This window comes from Herpailurus yagouaroundi, unplaced genomic scaffold (genome assembly GCF_014898765.1).
Source record: "Herpailurus yagouaroundi ecotype Mexico unplaced genomic scaffold, PumYag 163, whole genome shotgun sequence".
NCBI lineage: Eukaryota > Metazoa > Chordata > Mammalia > Carnivora > Felidae > Herpailurus > Herpailurus yagouaroundi.
In genome coordinates this window covers 61,682,216-61,699,925 of record NW_024412404.1, presented here as the reverse complement: position 1 = coordinate 61,699,925, position 17,710 = coordinate 61,682,216, and the positions used below count along the sequence as shown (strand labels likewise).

Genomic DNA, 17,710 nt, shown 5'->3' with positions numbered 1-17,710 from the left:
GGTCATGGTCAGGGTGTAGAGTATCTTAAAAGAGCCGAGATGGTAGGCCTGGATTAAATTCCACTGCTGCCACTCGCTGTGCTGTGTGACTATGGGTACATTGCTCAGTCCTTCAGAGTGTTGGTTTCCTCTTCTGTGAAATACGGATAATAATACCTACCTTGCTGGTCTAAATGGGGGTGGAGATCCTGCCATGTAAAATGCTTGGCCCCTTAAATAACACAGAGTAAGTGCTTAATAAAAGGGCAGCTGTTGTTACTGTTGAGAGAGCAGCAGGACACAGCTAGAAAGTGTGAGTTCGAGAACCTGGCTCTTTCTTACCAGCAAAGTGGTCTTGATCAAGTCGTTTTCTCTGTTTGTGTAAGGAAAAGAGATCATTTCCCCTGTTCCGGAGATGCTGGGTAAATCTGAAGTGTTGTTTTCCCTCAGTGTGAACTAATATTTACCGAGCATCCACTGTGGGGAAGGAAGTCCCTCAAACAGCCAGCAGTCCAGAGGGCCCGTCCACTGCACGATCGCAGGGCCTGAGACCAAGAGCAGAGCAGCCTAGACCAGAACACAGGCCTCCGCCCCTCCCAGCACAAACCCCTTCCCCTCCCCCGAGCCTCTTCCCAAAGTCCAGAGCGGCTCAGGTACAATCCTCCTTATTTAAAAGCCTGGGAATAGCCCCTCTTGTTTCCTGTTCCTGGTTCCCTCCTATTCCTGCTGCGAGGCAGGTTAGCAGGAGTTTCTTCAAGCAGGGAGCTTTCAACTTGGTCCGGGACAAATGCAGGGATAGTAGAATTCCTGAGGCTGTACTGGCTCCCCAGGCTGCCGTGTCCAAGTGCCACAAACTGGGCAGTATATACGGTGGAAATACATTGTCTCAGTCAGTGGTAGAGACTAGAATTCTACGACCAAGATGTCATTAGGGTTGGTTCCTTCTGAGGGCTGTCAGGAGACATCTGCTCTGTGCCTCTCCCCCCCCACCCCGTTCTGGTGGCTTTCTGGCCATCTGACATCCCTCGGCTTGTCAATACCTCGCCCGGATCTCAGCCTTATCTTCACAGGTCTTTCCCCCAGTGCGTGTGTGTGTGTGTGTGTGTGTGTGTGTGTGTGTGTGCGCGCGCGCGCGTCCGCCTCTCCCCTTGTCATCGGATACCAGCCCTATTGGATTAGGGCCCGCCCTAATGACCTCATTTTAACTTGACTACATGGCAAGGACCCTGTTTCCAAATAAGGTCACATTCTGAGGGATGAGGGTTAGGACTTCGGCACATAAATCTTGGATTCAAAGCCTAACAGCCCAAGTTCAGGCAGGGATCTACCATTTCACTGTTAGCTCTCCACAGCAAGCGACTGGATGACGGGTATGTGAACTTCTTGATGGGAACAACTGAAGGAGCCTGTGTGGAGATGCACGTCGCCGAGAAGGGCATCGTTCATTTTTTGAGAACCCCCCCCCCTCGCCGCCCCAATCCCTAGAATACTCCAGGCTCTAGTCAACAAAAGCATCTCAGCTGGCTTCACCCATCTCCAACCTGTTCGGCACCAACCTGCTGCTGGACTCCTGTTTTAATGTCACCAGACCTTCCATACAAAGTAGCTGGAATGTGCACACATCATCCTAGGTCATCGGCCACAGCAGAGTATGAATTCTGAGTCAGAGGAGCCCTGGGCCCAGAAGCAGACTTTTAAAGCCTTTCTTCTGAGTGCTGGCAGTTTGCAGTAGGCAGTACTTGTGTGTGTGTGTGTGTGTGTGTCTGTCTCTCTCTCTCAGTCAGTCTCTCTCTCTCTCTCTCTCTCTCTCTCTCTCTCTCTCTCTCTGTTGACACTTAGCTCACAGTTCTGTGGTTGTCAGTCTCCCCCCACCAGCCTTGGAGCATCTTGAGAGTGGGTGTTAAGTGTTATTTGTCCCTTAACCAGCACCCAGTTCCCAGCATCACACAGAAGAGATTCAGTGTATCTTGGGTAAACGAAAGTAGGATTGCAGAGCCCCTCCCTGTCTCGATGAGAGCCACGTTTCTGGCCTGGAAGGCCAGCCGGTCCTTTCTTAGTTCCCCTTGTTGGTAAAATCCAGGAGCTTCTGCAAGGTGAGCAAGGCAGAATGCGGCACACCGGGAACTCCAGAGAGTAAGTCCTGCCAAAGAACCAGGCTCAGCTGCTCCCCAAGCGCATCGCATGGTTCTCTTTGACTTGCCCATCATCCGGAACTGCCCGCTCGGTGCCCGCCTCGGCTCTGGTATCTCCCGTACGTGTGCGTTGGGGTGGGGAGGTACCCCTGCAACGTCTCTCCACCCCACTGCCTGCCTTGTTTCTCCTCCTCAGAGCAAGACTGAGTCATCTTCCCTTCCTGTACCTACATCCTTCCCTCCACTTTATTCTGGCACTTGCTCTATTATGGACTGAATTGTGCCCCCCCCCCCCCCCCCGCCCCCGCCAATTCATACGTTCCAGCCCTAATCCCCAATGTGACTTTACTTGGATATAGGGCCTTTAAAGAGGTATTGAAGAGGGGCACCTGGCTGGCTCAGTCGGTCTAGCATGTGACTCTTGATCTCAGGGTCATGAGTTCAAGCCCCATTTTGGGCATGGAGCCTATTCAAAAAAGGAAGAAAAAAAAAGCAGTAATGATTAGATGAGGTCACTGGGAGGTCAAGCCCTAATACAATAGCCACCAGGTGGAGGCCTGATCCTGTGGGTCCAGTGTCCTTTACAGAAAAGGAGACATCAGCGGTCTCTCTCTGTGCACAGAGGAAAGACCACGTGAGCACGGCCAGAAGGCACTCGCCCCTGAGCGGGGAAGAGAGCTCTCACCAGGAACCAACCGTGAGAACACCTTGATCTTGGACTCCTGGCCTCCAGAACTGTGAGCAAATAAATGTCTGCTGTTTAGCCCCCCGAGTCTTTGGAATTCCGGTATCGATGGGATTCCACTCTGCAGAGGTGTCTTCCTTCTCCTTTGCTAGGGTCTCCCCTGCCCACTGCCCATCTTGACCTGGCGTTGCCTGGGTGCTGGACGGCTCTGACCTGGGCCTCCTTCCCCCGTCACCCAGGTCCCGGGACTTCAGAAGACTCCCTCTACACACTGACACCGCCCAGATCCCTGTCCTTTGACCCGACTCCCCCCTGAGCCCAGATTGCCTACCCAGTTTCTCCATTTGGGCATTTGGTGCCACGACTCTCCGACTCGTTTACCACTGCAGCGGACCTAGTAAATGCTAACGTTCGTACAGCACATCGTGGTAAACAGATGAGGTGTACAGTTCCCAGGTACAGGCGGCCGGCCCTGGCTGGGGCTGCTGTGGTTCTGGCTGCCCTGGGCCCCGCCAGCTGCCCCAGGGGCCGAGAGGACCAAGCCCGCAGGCATGCCTGTAGGCCGTTCACGGCACACGAAGAATGGGCTGAGGCGCACGGGTGTGGAACAGGCATCCTCAAGCACGGTGCCTCCCGAATGAATCTTTGTCCGCATCCCTTCGCATGCCCCGACAGGGCTCCCGTCCTCCAGCTGTTCGGGTTATAAACCCAACTCCTCTCTCCTCCACCCTGCACCAGCCCCAGTAAATGCTGTTGGCCCCACCTTCAGAACGCATCCGAGGGGACGCCTCCCCACTTCGCCTGCCAACGCCTACCCAGGCCCTGCGGGTAGGAGTTGGCGCAAGAAGCCCTGAGCAGGGCGAGCCTGAGAGACAGAAGTCTGGGGCGGCCGGAGTGCAGAGGCGGGAGTGGAGACCCCGGGGCCGGACCCTGCCGGGCCTCGTTGGGTCGTATCAGGGAGTTTGGATCTGATCTCGACAGGAGTGGGAAGGTTCTTATTGACAGGTTTACTTCTCCTGGCCCTTTCTCATTTCTGCTCGCCCTTTCCTCCTGCAGGGTAACAGGAGGCGGAAAGTGTGGTATCACAGAGCAGGCACAGGACTGGGGGCCAAGGGATCTGACGCCAGCTTTACCACCCACGATGTGATCTTGTTTCTCCTCTGTTGATTGGGGCAAACCTCGGCGTTACCAAGCTGTCGGGGTGCCAAGTGACTCAGAGGACATAACAATGGCCACTAACACGTTTACTGAGCACCTACCATACACCAAAGACTGACTGAATGCTTCAGTTGTATGTAAACGATGAGGTCGGCCCGTTTCATGGGGCCGACCCCATGAACTCCTCCAGGACTCCTCCAGAGTCCCTGAGCTGACAAGTGGTAGAGCCAGGTGGCATTCACAGACAGGCGGGCTGGCTCTCAAGGCTGTGCTCCCAACGCCTAGGCTGTGCTGCCTCTCCTATCCTTTGCAGACCCCACCCAGTGTGTGGGAGAACAGAAAATAAAAAGTATCACTCTGGTACAGAGTGCTTAGATTAAGAACGCAGACACGCGAAAGCAAAGCCCATCTACCCACCGCAAATAGAGAAAATATTTCTTCTGGGTCCTTCTCTGTGGTTGTCTTAGGTAATAAAATTGATGGCTCCGGGATAATAACCATTAAGAGATTCCGTGAGCTGCGCTACTGGCCTTGAGAACTAAAAATCAGATTATTACCCTTATTCCTTCTCTGCCCGTGCTCACAGCACCTCTAACGCAACATTCGGAGAAACCACTGCTGACGATTCTGTGCCCGGCTAGCGCCCCGTGTCATCAAGTTCAGTGAGAAACCCATCACCTGATAAGTGCACAGAGATAGTCCTGCTAACACATCACTCATTTTCTTAGTCATTTAAGAATTAAAGTTGATCATGTTTCGAGAATAGATTCCCCACTAATTGACTAGTACCATTCACTGTATATTAAGCACATTCGGCCCAGGGCAGAATCCCAGGGCTCGGAGAAAGGTCTACAGGGCGTGGGGGTGGAGGGGAGTGGACAGGGGGAGTCCCAAGAGGTCCTGCAGAGCCAAAGGATCTGCAGCAAAGGCCTGGGGACTGGGTGACAGACACTGCCCTTAGCAGAGGAAATGGTCACCAGGGGGAGGCCTGGCTCACGGGGCAGCCGAGGTGCAGGTGTTTCCACAGGCACTCGTGTGCATGGCATCAGCTGCCCTACACGTGGGGGATGACTTCTGTGCCTGGAATGGCTTCTGTCCAAATGGCTTTCTTTCTCCAATCATCAGGGTTTAGAGAATGGCATTACTGCAACTTCTCCCAGACCAAGGAAAGGTCCAGAACATTCCCATCCACATTCCAGCCGGCAGGGAGGCAGGGGGAGAGAGTAGGGGCGTGGCACTTCCCGCTAAGGGCAGGACCCACAAAGTGTGTGCCTCGCCCCCCCCCCCCCCCCCCCCGCCCTCCGCTTGTGTCCTGAGGGCCAGAAGCCAGTCACCAGGCCACATCCAGGCACGTTTTCATTCGGGGCAACCACGTGCCCTGCCCTGTTAACAACAAGGGAGTCCATTTCTATGAGAGAAAAGGGCAGACTGGGTATTTGGGAGCCAGTGGCGACCTTGGCCACACCTGCCACTCCAAGTAAGACTTGGCCAGTTAGGCCTCCATGGCATCTTGACTTTTTCTTTGTCATGCTTATTACGCTTATTACACCGACTCTGTCATCGTCTTTACGTGTAAAATGTCAGTTTTATCCTCCAGTAAAGATGAGGCAGGAATCATACTGTATCCCCAGTGCCTAGTACACAGTAACTGTTTAGAAATATTTGTTGCCTCATTGATAGGATTACATTGAACACACCTCAAGCTTAGGTGGGATTCAAAGGAAGACATTTTCGCCTAGCGGCAACCATCAGGCCACGGACAGATGGTTTCACCCTGAATTATGTCACTGCACCCTGTTAACTCTGTCTTCACTATGAATCCCCGATCCAGCTGCTTCCTAATGGCGCCACTGCCCAGTGTCCTGGGTGGTCATCCCCGCCACGGAAGCCAGAGACCCTTCTAAAGCGTGAACCAGTGTCATCGCTTCTGGTCCTGCTGCAACCCGTCTGTGGATTCCCATTTCTCGTGGGGCCCAAGTCCACCTTGTCCTTCGCACTGGAGCCACACTTACCCTTCTCTCCTGGGGACATGCCCGGCCCCTTCCTGACACTGGAACAGTTTTCCTCACTGCCATTGTCATTCTGATCTCAACTAAGACGCCATCTCAGAGGTGGCCCTGGGGAGGCAACCAGCTATCAGCACCCGGTCAACTCTCCTACGTCACCTTATAGCACTTGGTAGTACTTGAACTTGTTCCCCCTTCCCCAGTAAATAATGCAGACCTAATGCCCCTGAGGCAGATTCCAGGTGTCACTGCCTGAGAACAACATAGAAACATTTTTGTGAGAGACTGGCTCCTGGAGTCTGAAAGCAACACTTTGAAAACTTGGGGTTCCATACCCCAGAGCCTACAACTGTGGCGGGGATGTGCCCCTTAAGGCCTTCCACCGACTGGAGGAGGTCCTCCCAGATCATCTAGGATAATCTCCCTGGCTAAAAGCCACCTGATGATAGACTTTATTGTGTCTCCAAAATACCTAGGTCAGCGCTCGTGAATAAATGGGGACTAGATCCTAGCCGGGCTGACACGTGAGCATGACCATCTCAGAAAGGCGGGTTCCCGGTTTCCCAAAAGACAGACACATTCCAAATGACCTCAGGAAACAATAGAAACAATCCTGCCTACTTCCTCAGTCTCTGTAGCTAACAGCTCAGTGGCAGCAGTAATTAGAACTTGATTTCATAATTATTATTTGTTCACCCAGGGTTGGTTGCTTAGATACAAAGTAATTCATTTTGAGCCAGATTTTCCTTAAGACGCCCCGCAGATATTATAATGTTCTGGAACCTATTCAGTAATAACAAGTAATGGCTCTCAAAGTTAACACATTTCTGCTCGAAACAATATGTGCTGTTTGACTGTTACCAACCACTTGTATAGTGGTTAGTAAGTAACTGGTGGGCCTCATGCTACTCACGGGATAGTAATCCACATTTCAGGCAGGATTTATTCCACAGTTCTCCAGCAGCATTTATTTTGAGGTCTTTGGGGTAGTCATATTAAATTCGACCCCCACCCTATGCCTTGATACAAAAGAATTTAATGTCTATTGTAAAAAAAAAAAAAAATGTGGATAATACAGAAAGAGGTGAACAAGAAAACAATCACCCTAACCTGCCCCCCAGGAATAATTATTAGTAGTATTTTGATGCATATTCTTTCATATATATGTATATATGAGATCAATAAAGTCACACTATTCATGCATCCTATTTTTTTAACATTACTTGGTGATCCATGTAATTAAGTTATTAATGACTCTTCTAATGATTTCATCTAATGATGTACCATTCTCTCAACATTGGACATTTACTTTGTTTCCCGTTGTTAATACTAGGATACAATCTCACCACTAGAAGAGGAGTAAGTCTTGGAGACCTAATGCACAACATGGTGATTATAGTCAACAATACTGTATTATAAACCTCAGAGTTCCCAGGAGAGTTCACCTCAACTGTTCTCACCACAAAAAGATAATTAGGAGGCACGGTAAAGCCATTACTGTAGTCATCACACTGCAGTATAGAAATGTATCAAATGAACAGCTAACCACCGGACATTTACAAATTTACACAGTGTCCTATGTCAATTATATGTCAAAAAAAAAAAAAAATACCAGGATGGACATCTTCATGTTAATCTTTGCACACATTTATGAGTAGTGCCTTCGTATTTCTTCTTAGAAGTGAAATTATAGGAAGGAAGAGTATGAAATATACAAGGCTCTTGATACATATCAACGAGTTATTTTCCAGGTTGTTAGATGACTTTTGAAAGGTTTCTCATAATATTTGACAACATTTATAACCCATCATTTGAAAAGTAGAAAGGTCAATATAATTATTTCCTAAAGAGCTTATGAACTATTTAGTATGTTTACCCTGAAACAGAACTGTTTATTTCCTTAAAATAATTTCTCTATTATTGACAATACAACCCCAAATTTGCATCGCTTCTCTTTATGAGCCTTAAATGTGTGGCCCGGACACTGGCTTTCCCTAATGGCTTTCATCTGCCTTTCCGAGTGATATCAAGTGCCAGCATGCTGTCCCTTGGCCTTATCAGCGACAGGGTCTTCAGAAGGAACAAGCACATGAACGCTAAGTCATTGTGGGCGAGGGACAGGTCCCCTCAGCCAGCAGTTGATTACCTTCTTCCCCTGCTTCTGTTCCATCGATAACTGCTCAGGAAGAGTCCTTGAGCTCTAATTAGGATCCATCTGTCTCCCTGCTCTGTCACAGCACCCTGGAAGGATTGCCAGGCGATAATGAAGGTTCTTTTACTAAAAGACCCTAAGGAGGATGACTGTGGCCAAGATCCATATATCAGGGTAAGTGCCTGAGGCTCCTGGTCCCGCGAGGCCTGACACTATCTTACTGCGAGGGTGAGGGGTGGTGGTGGGGTATCTGCTAACCCTCTACGGGGCCGACACCAAGTAAGTCGTGACTGTGACCCTTTCCTTATTTTCCACACAACCCTGGCCAATGCAGAACTATATTCTTGTATTTGCAGGAACTAGGATTATATGGACTTGAAGCCACTCTGATCCCTGTTTTATCATTTGAGTTTTTGTCTCTTTCCAGTTTTTCTGAGAAGGTAAGGTCTGTCAGTGTCCGAGTACCATAATTTCTGAGTCTCTGTAGAATCGTTGCCCACCCAAACCGGAAGGATTTCTTCACCATCCCCTCATTTCACTAGCAAACTTGAAACAGGGGTGGCCCAGCCTCACCTGGCCCCAGGGGAGGTGGCTCTTGGACCGCCCGTGAGTCCCCACCAGAAAGCCTCCCTGTCCCGGAGGTGGGGTCTGTGGGGGCCGGGAGAGCAGGCTGCAGGGGGCTGTCAGCAGTGGGACCCTTCCAGTTTGCCCTCCCACTCACCCGCCCGCCCTGACCACGCGCCACATGGGTGTTACCATCCCGTTTTAGAGCCAGGCCCCAGGTTGGGCCACTCGGCCGAGGCCCCCAGCAAGTAAGAAGGCGGCTGCGTAGGGTGTCCACTCTGCTGCCGGTGATGCCGTCGTAGATCCTGCTGGACAAAGCCTCAGGAAAGACTCACAAACATTTCAGATCAAAGACTCAGTGCTCAGGCCACCTCATCAGTGTGCAACCGGCCCCAGGGGCGGAGCGCCTTCGGGGCGCCTCCCCCCGGAGCTCCTTTCTAGACACGCGGGCCCACAGCCAGGGAGGTTCCATGGGACTGGGGTGCCCAGCCCTGCTCCCGGGCCCCACACTTGTGTGAGCACCAGGGTCACCCCTCCTGCTGTGTGCAGCACAACCCTGCCAGCAGCTCTGTACGGAAGCCTGTTTCTTCCTTTTGATTTGGGCCGAATACTGCATTATTCATTCAGTAATTTACCCGGCAAACATCCATCTGGCATCTGTTCTGTCCAAGGCACTGGGCTGAGTGCTGAGGGAACCATGTAAGCGGGGCCCCAAGAGGCATGCTCTTCCATAAGCAGCCCTGAAAGGCACCAAAGACCTCATCGCTTGAGATCACGTCTTTGACTCGTGCTCACACAGATACCAGAGTTTCCACACGGTCATCTCCCATCTCCACCAGCCAGCGTGCTCCCTGGGGGCCTTCCAGAACCCTCATGAAGCCCCCTACGGAGCGAGGAGGGGCACGGGCATGTCCTTGAGCCCTGGCCCTGCCACTCACCTTGGGCCAGCTCCTTAGGCTTTGTCTTCATCTATGAGATGAAATAACCCCACCCATCTCACATGGTACTTTCACAGATTTTAGGGAGAGACTAGGTAAAAACGGCAATGTTTAGTAGATTTTATCATATTATCTTTGAAAATCAGTGCTTCGGCATGGAGATTGCCCCTTGAAGATTCCAGTTTTATTACAGACGCAGGTCCAATCTGCCCTCCTGCCTGCACCCCACCCAAGCCCGGGCTGGGTCAGATTGTCCCTCTCTGCACCTGTCATACCTGCCACCCTACAGTTCTCTTTCCTGTCCCTCCCCTAGACCGTGAGCTGCTCAAGGGAAATGCCATGAACAGTGAATTCACCTGCATTCGCCTGAGTGCATGAATGGTGAATTCACATGAATGGTGCACAGTCCCAGGCATTTAGTAAGCTCCCAATAGGTGCTGAGTGGACCGGTGGGTGGGTGGGTGGGTGGGTGGATGGATGGATGGATGGATGGAATTTATTCTTGTAAAACATTGGAATTCTGGGAAATGTTGAACTTGATCTTTATGTAAAACGCCTCTGTTACTGTTTGGTGTGCAGCTGTCTCATCCTGAAGGCTACGGGGGCCTCATTTTTACCAGCCCCAGAGCAGTGGAAGCAGTGGAACTGTGTTTGGAGAAAGACAATAAAACTGAAGGTAAGTGGGGGTGGGGGGAGGGCGGGTACCTGGGTGGTTCGGTCAGTTAAGCACCTGACTCTTGATTTTGGCTCAGGTCGTGGGATCGAGTCCTGCATGGGCCTCCAGCTCTGAGTGTGGAGTCTGCTTAGGATTCTCTGTCTCCTTCTCCATTCCCCCTCCCCTGCTAGCATTCTTGCTCTCAAAAAACAAAAACAAAAACAAACCTAAAACCTAAAGGTAGGGGAGACACTGTTGTGAATTCCACGGGACCTTACTCCGATTCTTCCCACTGGGGATATCAGATTCCAGAAATAGCTGCCCTTCAGGTTTGAAAAATCTCAATGACTTTTAGTTCAAAAAAGTATTCAGGTACCAAGTCACTTCACGTTCGTGTAAACTTTGGAGGAAGCAGAAAATGACCTTTCTCCTTATAAGCTGACTCTTAATGTCCCACACAAAGTGACACATTAACCCGGTAGCCTTCTACCACTACGCCTAGTGGCGCCGTGTCACAGATACTGCTTTGGGACACAGGTGACAGGGCTGGCTCCTGAAGTCCCCAGTCCCTGGGTAGTTCACCTGCCAGGTGAACCTCTCTGTCCTCAGCATATACTGGTTGCAGTCTCTTTCCTCAAGGGGATGATGGGAAGACCCAACAACTTTGAGAAAGTGGTCCGTGCATGCCAGGCACTTAATGACAGGACCATCCCTTAAACCCTTCTTCCTACCTCCTTCTCTCACCATCAGTACATGTGAACAGGGCCCAGGTTTCAAACTGAACAGCCATGTTAGTCTTTGCAGTCAGACCACTTTGTGGCCAACATTTGTGGAATGCCTAATGCATACCAGGCCCTGTTAAATACTTTCCATTTGTTACCTCATTTATCACTAGACTGCTGGCCAGAGGCATATGTATGGTGGTCCTGTTTTACAGATGACAAAGCTGAGGCTTGGGAAGCGCTTGTCCAAGGCCATGGAACCAGTCGGTGCACAGCCAGGCTTCAGACCCAGGCGTGACCAGCCCTAGTTATTCTAAGCAGTGGGGGCAGCAGTCAGGGGTCATTACAGAATGGCTTTGTGGCAAGTTAGGCCTGGGTTCAGATGGCCACTCTGACCTTGGCGAGTTCCTTGACCTCACTGAGCCTTGCTTTCCTTGTCTGTAAAGTGGGCATAATAAATAATCCTTCCATCCCAGGATCATCACTTCTTTTTTTTTTTTTTAATTTTTTAACGTTTTAGTTTTATTTTATTTTTAATTTTTTTTTCAACGTTTTTTATTTATTTTTGGGACAGAGAGAGACAGAGCATGAACGGGGGAGGGGCAGAGAGAGAGGAAGACACAGAATCGGAAACAGGCTCCAGGCTCCGAGCCATCAGCCCAGAGCCCGACGCGGGGCTCGAACTCACGGACCGCAAGATCGTGACCCGGCTGAAGTCGGAGACGCTTAACCGACTGCGCCACCCAGGCGCCCCTAGTTTTATTTTTTGAGAGACAGAGAGAGAGAGAGAGCACGAGCAGGGGAGGGGCAGAGAGAGAGGGAGACACAGAATCCAAAGTAGGCTCCAGGCTCCAAGCTGTCTGCACAGAGCTTGATGTAGGGTTTGAACCCATGAATGCAAGATCATGACCTGAGCTGAAGTCAAATGTTCAACTGACTGAGCCACCCAGGTGCCCCCAGGATCATCACTTCTAACTACTAGCTAGCTAAACTTACCAAGTGCCTTCTCTGTGCCAGACCCCATACTAAATGCTTTACCCCTGAGGTAGATATGACTCACCAGAGCTTGAAGAGCAGAGGGTATGAAACTTGCCAAGACCACAGGGTCTGTAAGTTGTAGACTGGTGATTCCAGCTACCAGTCTGAGTCCCAAAAAGAAGCATTCAGGATGTTGCCTGGCACATGGCAGGCTAGTGGGGAATAAGTGGCAGTGGTGAATGGTTATTGTCTCTCTACAGTTAATTAGGCTTCCGTTATAAGCTAAAAAATCACCTTCTTGATGGTGTATACACATTCATCTCCTGCTAAAGAGAAATATCAGCTACGAGGCTCGGAGAATGGTTTGCTCACATGCGATAGGTAATTTTCAGATAAATATTATTTACGTGGGTCGGGGAGGAAAGAAGGTGAAACTCAATCTCCGGTTACTTTTTCAAAAGAAATTACCCCCAGGGCACCTGGCCAGCTCAGTCGGTAGAGCATCCAACTCGACAGTGGGGTGTAAATTCAAGCCCCATGCTGGGTGTAGAGATTACTTAAAAAAAATAAAAATCTTTAAAAAGAGGTAAATAAAAGAAAAGGAGATTTCCAATGGGAGTGCAAAGGGTTGTGTCACACTTAAATATAAGGGAGAGTTCTGCTCATAACTGGATTCTAGGAAGGGAGAGCGCATATTTTCTTGTCTTCTAAAAAAGTGTTCGATACTGAACACTGCTCAATATTGAACCCCCAGTGGCCTGATGTATTCGTACAACCCATTTTCTCTTTGTAGGTCTTTAATCCACATTTAGAGATGTTTGTTTTTGTCGTAAAATGGTAGTGTTCTCCATTAAAGCGTGTCTGCTATGAACTTGAAATTTATTATCTTTCTTTGACCTAATGGAAACATGAGTCCTCTCCTCGGAGATCACAGCTTCTTGACTGCTTCTAGATTTAGGTCCCAAATAAAACCAGTTGTATTGCTTTATTAGATATTAAGTTGCCACCTTTCAATGACCAGTGACTTTTTCTTTAGATGTCTAAATTTTTAGGGGCTGGTTCATTCAGAAGAGCATGCGACTCTTGATCTCAAGGTCATGAGTTTGAGCCCCAAGTTGGGTGTAGATGTGACTAATAAAAAATTTTTTTATTAACTGTAAGTCTAGATTTTTACATTAAAAAAAATTTTTATTAGAGAGAGATAAAGAGAGAGAATCTGTGAGTAAGGGAGGAGAAAGAGGGAAAGAGAGCATCCCACGACCCTGGGATCATGACCTCAGCCAAAATCAAGAGTCAGACACCCAACCTACCCAGCTACCCAGGCACCCCTGGATTTTAAATTTTTAATGTCACCCTTCAAATCAATTCTTCAAGTCATATTTGTTCTCTGGTACACACTAAAAATGCTTCTAGTGCCAACTGTGGAAACGAGTTAATATTTTACTCAAGGCACACTGAAACATTTACCAAGGTGATTTTTAAAAATTTGCCTGCTGAATACGAACAGAATAAAAATGGAATTTTAGTTTGAGATGCTTCTCTTTATATTTGGTCATTAATAGTTTGCCTTGTTCACAAGCGTCTTAGGATGAACAGGCAGCCTCGGGCAACAGTGCAAATGGCCACCATGATATCTGCAGCTCACATATCATTCCATGTTTTACAGTCTGGAAACACTCTCTGAAAGAAAAGTGGAATGCTAAGTCAGTGTACGTGGTTGGAAGTGCTACCTCTTCTCTAGGTAAGCAATCCAGGTAAAGGTAAAACACCACAGAATTATTGCGATATTATATATTTGTTGGTCTTTGTCCTAGTACCTGGCACAAAGCTCCTTTAGGAGGTTTTAACCCTTGGTATTTGCTAAGTGATAAGAAAGATGAAGTTATTCATAACAGACCTCTTTCAGTTACACCTGAGTTTATATTAATGAGGTGGCTTTTGGAAAACTGCAAAAGATGGGGGGGCTGGTTGCCAGGGGAACCAACCTTGGGATTAAAGAGGGTGGTCTCCTGTCTCCCCCACCTCCAAGGAGGAGAGTGGGACTAGAGGTTGAGTTAATCATCAGCGACCAGTGATATAATTCATCGTGCCTGTGTAATGAAACCTTCATAAAACCCAAAAGGATGGTGCCCCAGACAGGTGCTGGGAGGGTGGTACACCTGGAGGGGGTGTGGAAGCACTCTGCACCCGCCCCCCTTGCTCTGCGCATCTCTTCCATTTGTGTCCTTTGAAATATCCTTTGTAATAAGTGGGCAATAGTTAGCAAACCATTTGCCTGAGTTCTGTGAGCAAATGATCCAACCCAACCCACATTCGCTAACCAGAGTACCAAAGCATGACTATGGTAGTAGCAGAGAGTACAGGAGAGAAAACCAAGGGTTTTTCATTCCGCAATGACTTAGCCTTGTTTATTTAAAAAAAACACACACACACACACACACACACACACACAAAAACACTATAGTTCAAAATACGATTTTTTGCTTATTAAATTTACAAATAACTAGTTAAGTATAGAATGCCACTGGTAAGGGTACAGTGAAACAAATATATTCAAATATTGCTAAGTAGCATTGAGAATTGGTTCATATGTTTTCAGAAATACTTGATCAGTATGTATCAAAAGCTCTATTACATTGGCACCTGGCTGGCTCAGTAGGTAGAGCATGGGACTCTTGATCTCAGGGTTGTAAGTTCAAGCCCCATGTTGGGCATAGAGCTTACTTTAAAAAAATGAAGTAAAATCTTTTTTTTCCAGTTATTAAATATTTATCACTGTAGTTCTTAAGTTCTATTACAATGGAAATTTTGAATTTTTCATTGGTGCCTAAGTTATCGGCTTAAGAGGCATGGTACCCTGGCTCCAGAAAACTCTGACTAGGCTTATGTAGTGGGTTCAGGGCAGGACCCTATAAACTCACACAGCGTTCTGCATTGGGTTTGTCCCCATATTGAAATTCTTTTTTTTTTCAATTTAACTAAATTTCTTTTTTTAAATTTAAACCCAAGTTACTTAACATATGACGCGATAATGATTTCAGGAATAGAATTTAGTGATTTATCACTTACATATAACACCCAGTGCTCATCCCAGCAAGTTTAATGCCCATCACCCATTTAGCCCATCCCCCCACCCATAAAATAAAATCTTTAAGAAATAAGAAAAAATTTTAAAAGCTCTATTACAAGGTTTGTACCCTTTGGCCCACTAATCCCTTTTCTGATAAATCTAGACAAAGGTAATAATCCAAAATAGAAATTAAGTGTTTTTATTTTTATTATTATTTTTTTAATGTTTATTTTTGACGGAGAGAGAGACAGAGCATGAGTGTGGGAGGGGCAGAGAGAGAGGGAGACACAAAATCTGAAGCAGGCTCCAGGCTCCGAGCTGTCAGCACGGAAACCAACGTGGAGCTCGAACTCATGAGCTGTGAGATCATGACCTGACCTGAAGTCGGACGCTCAACCGACTGAGCCACTCAGGTACCCTTGAAGTGGTTTTTATATGAGACTATATCCTGGCATTAGTTATAGTCATGAAAAAAGGAAAGCCCCCAATAGGGAAACAGTAATCATTTATGTGATGATTATGTAGCTTCTTCTTTTACATACTTTTTATTTGGAAGGAAATTTATAGAAAACTTACAAAGAACTCAGTCTTTCCTGGACTCCTGGAGAGTAAGTTGCCAACATGATGCCCCCATCACCTGCAAATATTTGAGTGTAGATTCCCCACAAAGACATTTCTGTATAGCCACAACCATCAAATTTAAGAAATTAACACACATATATTGGTACCTCCTAATTCTCACTAACATCTCTCATAGCTGAAGGGTTAAGTTCAGAATCACGTCATACATCTCGTCAGGTCTTGTTAGTTTCCTGCAGGTTGAAACGATGCCTCCATCTGTCTTTGGCTTTGTGACCTTGACACTTTCAGAGTACAGACCATTTGTTTTGTAGACGGTCCCCCAATTCAGGTTTGTCTGATATTTTTCTCATCATTACATTCATTCAGGTTATATATGTCTGGCAGGAATATCACAAGCGATGCTGTCTTTCTCCTTGACGCTTACCCATCATTCCGATTTGCTCTCTTACGGGAATGTCCTTTGTCATCCCTTGATTTAGGTGATGTGAGGCTTCTCCACTGTGAAGCTACTGTTTTTCCCCTTGAAATTAATAAGTGCTTTGTAGGGAGGTACTTTGAGAATGTATGATAATGTATTCTTTCTTTCTTTCTTTTTTTCTTGAGTAGTCTCTACACTCAATGTGGGGCTTGGGCTCACAACTCCAAGATGAAGAGTCACATGTTGTACCTATTGAGCCGGTCAGGTGCCCCTGATTAATTGTCATCACACTTTGAATTTATTCAATTACTTATTTATATCAGTATGGATTCGTGGTTTCCTCGTTTAAAGATTACAACCCATTACTAAGTCTATTTATTTTATTGCTCACATTATCCCTGATGTGGCCATTGGCAACCCCTTTAAGGTGACTTCTGTGTCCTTTTGGCATGTCCCATCATTCTTTGAATACTTCCTCCTTTGCCGGTGCAAAAAGATGTTCCCGGTATGTTCTGTCTTTCCTGTCACAGCCCTGAAATCAAGCATTTTCCCTAAGAACCAGGGTTCCTATTAGTGGAGAGGGTATTTAGAAGCCGTCATGTGGCTGCTCAGTGTATTCATCACCCTTGGACTTTACTGCTCATAGTCATTTTCAGCACACAGAGACAGGGAATACATAATTTTACACACACACACATCCCAATGTTCACATATACTCATTTATATTGGAAACCATGAGTTTATTCCACCACCTCCAATTACAGTCCGACACCACAGGGCTTATTCTGGGTCTTTCACTTCTATATTTGTGGCCCCCATCTCTGACAGGGAAAAACCTAATACATTTACCTATTTGACCGGTGTCCCTGTAAGGAATCAGTCTCCCCTGGCCCCACCCTCACAGGGTTTCTGACACCCCACATTGGTCACTCCTCCACAATGACACTCACATTACTCTGCCCCACCTAAGGGCCTTCGGACCGAAATGTTCAAAAGGAGAGGGGGGAGCAGAGAGGCTAGGGGGTCTTTTTAAATGATTTTGAAGGATTTTTATAGCATAGGAAAGATACAGTATATAACATTAAGGAAAAAGCAGGAAGCAATACAGATAGATATCTGATATAATTTCACTTTAATCAAAAAATGCAGGGACTATACTATACCAGAGAGTCCTCTCTATCCTCCAAGGAGCCTGAAAGGAGCAGGGCCTCACGGAGATACTTGCCGGAGTATGTAATGTTCATAACCAAATCAGTCACAACAGGCAAAAGGTGGAAACCACCCAAATATCTACTGACAGATAAATGGAGAGATAAAATGTGGCATATGCAGGCCATAGAACATCACGCAGACATAAAAAGCAAGGAAGGGTGCCGGGGTGGTTCTGTTGGTTTAAATGTCTGGCATTGGCTCAGGTTGTGATCATGGTTCATGAGTTTGAGCCCCACACTGTGGCTTTGGATCCTCTGTCTCCCTCTCTTCCTGTCCCTCCCTTTTTCGAGCTCTCTCTCTCTCTCTCTCTCAAAAATAAACATTAAAAAAAAAAAAAAAAAGGAAGGAAACTCTGACATATGCTACAATATGGAAGAACCTTGAAAACATTGCACTAAGTGAAATGAGCCAGATGCAAAGAGATAACGGTGCCGTATGATTCCACTTATATGAGGCTCC

At 47.5% G+C, this 17,710-nt stretch overlaps 1 protein-coding gene across 8 annotated transcripts in view; it reads left to right on the top strand.

Moving 5' to 3' along the window:
- UROS (uroporphyrinogen III synthase) overlaps positions 1-17,710 on the top strand; it is a 35,364-nt gene that overhangs the window by 2,033 nt on the left and 15,621 nt on the right. For 2 of the 8 annotated variants that reach the window (XM_040486745.1, XM_040486752.1), the window contains exons 2-6: positions 2,699-3,422; positions 8,198-8,286; positions 8,469-8,552; positions 10,194-10,290; positions 13,636-13,710. In XM_040486745.1, coding sequence (XP_040342679.1) covers positions 3,233-3,422; positions 8,198-8,286; positions 8,469-8,552; positions 10,194-10,290; positions 13,636-13,710 — 535 coding nt within the window. In that variant the 5' untranslated portion in view covers positions 2,699-3,232. Of the gene's footprint in view, positions 1-2,698; positions 3,423-3,852; positions 4,121-8,197; positions 8,287-8,468; positions 8,553-10,193; positions 10,291-13,635; positions 13,711-17,710 lie in introns of those variants that run through there. The other 6 variants (XM_040486748.1, XM_040486746.1, XM_040486749.1 and 3 more) reach the window with 6 other exon arrangements.